This window comes from Hydra vulgaris, chromosome 10, assembly GCF_038396675.1.
Source record: "Hydra vulgaris chromosome 10, alternate assembly HydraT2T_AEP".
Classification (NCBI taxonomy): Eukaryota; Metazoa; Cnidaria; class Hydrozoa; order Anthoathecata; family Hydridae; genus Hydra; species Hydra vulgaris.
The window spans coordinates 42321420-42327735 of record NC_088929.1 but is presented as its reverse complement, the minus strand read 5'-3'; the positions used below and the strand labels follow the sequence as shown (position 1 = coordinate 42327735).

The window sequence follows — 6316 nt, the reverse complement described above, 5'->3', positions numbered from 1 at the left end:
TTCAAATTGTTTTTCTTAGTCATGAATATAGAGAGAAAATCACTGATGACGCTATCTGCTCAGCTCCATTAGGATCTGCCATTCCTAATGTTCTGTGGTTTTGATGATGTTGTACAAGTTGCCTTTCAGTAGTTGCCCGCGGTCTACCTCATTCCTTGAGTACAATGATGAGGTAGACCGCGGGCAACTACTGAAAGGCAACTTGTACAACGTTTCTCTGTTGTTTGCACTTGATAATTGTTTGCATCTTCTTGTTTTTGCTTTTGCAATGGGTGCTTTTCTTTGCCTTATGTTCTTGCAATGGGTGCTTTTCTTTGCCTTATGTTTTTGCAATGGGTGTTTTTCTTTGCCTTATGTTTTTGCAATAGGTGCTTTTCTTTGCCTTATGCTTTTGCAATGGGTGCTTTCTTTGCCTTATGTTTTTGCAATTTGGCAAGTTAAGCAGTTACAAGTACTTATTTGTCGAGTCAAAGTTGTAACTTGAATGAATTCAAAATTAAAGAGTTTTGATAGATTTTGCATTGATTCCTTGTCACCTGATTGATTTATCTTGAAACGACAAGCCATGCAAATTCCTATTGGAACTCTGTTATTGTCAAAGTTGATAGTTTTTGAAAAAGCTTCCAAAATCTTTTTCCCGTTGAACTCTGTCATTTTGCAATCAGCTTTTTTCAGACAAATGATGTAGACAGATTTCCTGCACCTATTGTGATCTTTTGCAAACGTGGGCATTTTTGAAATTTCATTTTCCGTTTTACAGTTTCCTATTTTCGTTTATGGTTTATGGACGAGTAAGCGCAAGAGATGTGTTGAGCCAAGTGATGAGCTCAATAAATTAAGAGTGAATTTTGATCTTTAAAACATATTCTAAATATTTAGCTTCCTTTTTACAATCATTTAAAGATAGAAAACATATTATTTTTTAGAAAAATTAAAAATAATGGTCCCCACGGGACCGCAAAATTAGTTGTAGCCATCAAACTCTAATATCTTTTTTGGATTTTAATCCACGATTTTAATTTTACCATACTTTTGCATCTAAACATATCATGAATCACCGGTGAAAAGGATTTTGATGTATTTTTTTTTTTGTATTATGACCCCAAATTTTCAGGGTGTGGCTCTTCAATGAACAGGCAACTGAGAAAATGCACTTTTACTTCAAAACCCATATTGGGAGAGATGGGAAGCATGATAGCTCTCACCTAAATTACCCCGAACAACTTTTGAACTGTATTTTGGATTACAACAGCAAAAAAATTTAAAGTTATTGTCACAGAACGTTTGTAAATAATATGAATATTAAAAATTCTCTTGAATTGGCTAAATGAAGTTTAGAATATTAAAACTATATTTTATGTTTAAAGAATAACATTTTTGAATCCGTTTTTATTTTGTTTGAAATAAATTTTTGTAACTTGGAGAATTTTTTAGATAAAATACTTATTTATAAAAGATGCTTTCCAAGGACTCATAATGTGGTTTTTAAAAAGTGAATACCTATTCAGGATTTTAATTCTAGATTCTTAAATTAGGCATTTTGAGATTGGCTTAACATGTACTTTTAACGTTTTTGGTATTATGACTCAAAATTTACAGGGTGTGTGCTAAAAAAAAAAACAGTATATTGAATTAAATTTCTTTACTTGTACCCGACCTAATTAAGAATTTCAAAACTTTTGACTAATTTAGTGGAAGTATAGTCAATATGTCAATATTTTATCGAGATAAATGCCTAGGATTTTGTAACCGACACTTTTCTCATTTCTGTTGGTAAATTATTTGGTAAAAAGCGCTTCTTTCGTATAGAGAACAAGATCCTTTTTTTATTGTTGATGTTTAATCTTAATTTATTGCGATACATGCGTTAAAGTTGCGTTAAAGTTTTTATTCGTATTTAAATATAAACGACTGTTTCACAGAAATAAATTAGTATCATCAGCAAACGCGATACTCATAAATTTTAATGTTTCAAATTAACTAAAAACAAAAGCATTCCTAAAATAGAACCCACAGGAAGGTTCTAAGATGGGATTTTCATATAGTCATCTTAAAAAAATTGTTTCATCTAAAATGCCTTAGAGATTCATATCTAAAACATCAAAGAATCTTGCTTAAGCAGATGCTGTTGGGAAATATTTTTGTCAATAAAACTTTTATGAAACAACACCAACAACAAAAACTTTTAAAACATTGACCTAAAATAGAAGACAAAAAAAATATTAATAATTAAGAATCCCTATTAAAAAATATTGAAATAAGCCTATAACAGATTGGTCTTAAAATTCAAAAAAAATAAATAAATAAAGTACTATAATCAAATTTTATAATGACAAAAAAACTGAAATTGATAAAACGAAAACTGAAACTTGAAATATATATTTCTGAATATGATATAAATTAATAACAACCACATTGATGATTTAATTTTATTAATATATAATATATACATATTTATATAATAAGAAATTCCCCTGGCTCACATGGGGCTAAAGGATGTTTTAAAATGAATATAACTCTGTAACATATAAAATATGCTAAAAGACCAAAACACACTCCTAAAAACTTTTGCATAAGTGAATGGAAATAAGCACATGTAAAAAACAGCATAACTTCCCAAAGTAACATAAGTAACAATAAACTAGCAGAGAAAAATTCAATAAAACAATCAAACAACATAACAGAAAAATCGAAACCAAGGAATTTATATGTCTTTTTTAATTTATTATTGTCATTATTGTTTATTTGTATGACTACATTCATGGTAGCAAGAAGCTCTTCATTTATAACCAGAGCACAATATGTTAACAAAAAACAATGACCTGAAATATCAAAACCATTCCATAAAAATCCATTATTTCGGCAAACTTCTTTTATATTCAAATTTTTGTCACCAACACAGTTTCCAGTATATGACTCAATAGTTTCAAAAAATGAAGTAAAAAGGTACCATGTTAGAGTAAGAACAAAGATTCTTGATAAGTTCTTAAAACAAACAATAACATTACTCTGCTTTTGTTTTGATAGCAGAGATAATAAAAATGCAAATAACAAACCACTGGTCCAGCCCCATCCTTTTTTCACAAAAAATACATTGAAAAAATTGTTTCTTAATGAAAAGTATGACGGGGGAAGAGGCATAAAATCATGAAATAATGATCCAAAAACAAAAATACACCATAATATTGTGAATTTCAATTGTACATTCATTGTTAATAGGTATTGCAATCTTTTACGATTATTCAACACAAAGCTGTACCACCAAAGCCAGTCCATTACACTGAAATTCTAAAAATAAAATTAGTATATTGTAACTTTTTATCACAACTTTATATAACTTTTATACAACTTTATTTTATAAAGCTGATGTAGGTAAAAACATCATGATCAATAAAGTAAATTCGGAATCATCTAAATATACTAAATTAAAACCATATTTCCACAGTAGGCAGACTAAAACAAAATAGTCAAATATTACAAAATGGCAGAACTAAATAATTAAATGAACTAACAAATCAATAAAAAGTAGACTATCAAAGTCCAATTTTTATTATAAAACATTGTTGATAACAACATAATAGCAAAATCATAGGAAGTGAGAGTTTTACTATATACATTGTCAAGTCTGGGTTTAGGCAGGGTTTATATATTATAGCGTATATAGATATACATTTTCAACCCTCAGAATTAGGGTTGGCGTTTGGCAATGTCAACAAAGTCAGTAAATACCAATGAGGTCATAACTGCTGATAAGATCAGCAAAAAATTGCCGACCTCATTTTTTTGTTTTATGCTAAGGGATCGTCCATAAATTACGTAATGCAAACTTCCACAATATACAAAACAAAAAAAATTTCCCTTGCAGAGTCTTAATTTAAATGAAAAATCAAAGTAGCACATTTAAGTTTAATGAAAACCACTGCGTAAAAGAGCTTAATATCTACTACTTTTATTTTTTAAATATATTCTGTGTTGCATAATTTATGGATGATCCCTAACCCCTTTGTGTCAAATTTTTTCTGCCGACCTTATACTGACCTCTAACAGTTTGAGGTTGACAATTTATTGCTGACCTCATTTTTCCCAATTCTGAGGGTTGCATTTTCAACCTATTTCTGTTTCCTTATTTCAGTATGTCAGACTCATAACCTAAACATGCATTTATATATATATATATATATATATATATATATATATATATATATATATATATATATATATATATATATATATATATATATATATATATATATATATATATATATATATATATATATATATATATAATTAATTAGTAAAAAACACTTATCTAACTTTTATCTTCGACTTGAAGTTTCACCATTGCTGGATCATCAGGAAGAGTAACTCTTCCTGATGATCCAGCAATGGTGAAACTTCAAGTCGAAGATAAAAGTTAGATAAGTGTTTTTTACTAATTAATTATTGCTCTGTTCTTTAAGAACATTGAGCACTCTATTTGTAAAATACACTAACATAATTTACACACACACACATATATATATATATATATATATATATATATATATATATATATATATATATATATATATATATATATATATATATATATATATATATATATATATATATATATATATATATATATAATATATATATAGATAAATCTAGAATTTAGAGGCCTAAAATAATTTGTCTAAAATATCTTAAAATATTTATTCTAAATGTAACTATTATTATAGATACTTTTTTAATGATTAATAATAAATATTACTGTTATAAAAATACCGGCTGCCCTACTGATTTTATTGGTTGTTCTCACCAACTCATTCACCTTAAATGCACATCCAAACCGAAAATTAGCTATTCTTGACATCATCCTAAGTAATGCTCCTAAATGCTGTGTCCAATACCCTTCCTAGCTATGATAATTTAAATTACTTTGCTGTAATTAGTCAGCCTCTTCTAAGCCTTTATAAATCCACTTGCTCAGTTCCCCGCAAGGTTGCTTACTGGTCAGGTAGAATTGCTGACACTGTTACACTGATACGATGCACCGATCTTAAAATCTTAGTTGACTCAGCATATGAAATACAGCAAGTAGCTTGCAACAATATTTATTATTTTATACTCTCTGCTCAAAACATCTGCCAACCTCTAAGAGCAATAATGCTTGTCAACCCCAAGCCTTGGATGACACTATTTATTCAAAGCCTTTTAAAAGAGCTTTAAAAACTTTTTTTCTTCGATACTACAACGAGTGGAAAGAACTTGACAATTGAATCAGTAAACTAATTACCAAAAGAAGATGAATCTATAACAGGCAATTATCTTCTGGCAACAGATTGTTGGCTAGAAATCAGACTAGCAGATAAAGAGCTAATCACCACCCCATCTATTAGCAAACCAATTAAACAATCATTTTCAGAGTGTTTGGATTGGTAAGAAACAACCTGAACTCTCGTTCTTTATCAATCATAAAGTAAACTCACTTATTACCCCCGTTTTTACACTTAATAACATTCTCAACCAACTCAACAACTAAAGATAGGATAGTTAGGACCAGATGATCTTTCACGCTTTTACTCAAATCTGCTTGCTTTAAAATTGCCCCATCACTCTGTATTCTATTGACCAATGGAATTCAGCAAACATAATAACAATTTCTAAAATATCTAACCTCTCATCTAATGACTACCATCTTATTTCCATTACATCCCCATTATGCAAAGTTTTTGAGCGCATTATTAATTACACCAAGCTTATATGGGTCTCAAACAAAAAGTTCGGTTTCCTTCTAGGACGTTGTACAATGGATGCTATTATTCAAATTATAGAGGACTGGAGTTATGTTAGAGATAATAACAAATCAATTTTTGCAATACTCTATGATTTTACAAAAGCATTTGATCTTGTCAGTCATGACAAATTACTGCTCAAGTTAATAAATATTCTACTTGGCTAACTTCCTGAATTGCAGCTTACTATCTAACCATCGCAAAAGAATTAAAACAAATGATCTCACCACTGACTGGAAATATATTGAAGTCAGAGTACTTTAAGTTAGTGTTCTTGGTCCAATTTTGTTCATTCTCTTTATTTCTGACATGAACGCTTATCTCCCATCTGAAACCATTTTCCAAAAATATGCTGATGACATCCTAACTTATATAATCTACGATAAAGTTTTTTTATATTACACAGCATTTTATATCTAGGATTTTAAGAAAAACCTCTGAACTGCATATCTGCGTTTGAAAAGAAAAAAATTATTCAATTTACTAATTCTATTTTAACTTTGTATCAAAATTATGTAATATTTATATTCACATTTACA

General features: G+C 28.9%; 1 protein-coding gene across 1 annotated transcript; it reads right to left on the bottom strand.

The window, feature by feature from the left end:
* Nucleotides 1-2363: 2363 nt before the first annotated feature.
* On the bottom strand, nt 2364-6028 carry LOC105847150 (acyl-coenzyme A diphosphatase FITM2). The gene is made up of 2 exons (XM_065808066.1): nt 6005-6028; nt 2364-3288 (listed from the first exon to the last, which is right to left on the bottom strand). The coding sequence occupies exon 2, from the start codon at nt 3274-3276 to the stop codon at nt 2455-2457; it is 822 nt and encodes a 273-aa protein (XP_065664138.1). The 5' UTR covers nt 3277-3288; nt 6005-6028; the 3' UTR covers nt 2364-2454.
* Between the last annotated feature and the right edge of the window lie 288 nt (nt 6029-6316).

Bases quoted from the DNA above. Each gene is read 5' to 3' on its own strand.
- LOC105847150 (XM_065808066.1), bottom strand. From the start codon at position 3,276: ATGGACTGGCTTTGGTGGTACAGCTTTGTGTTGAATAATCGTAAAAGA.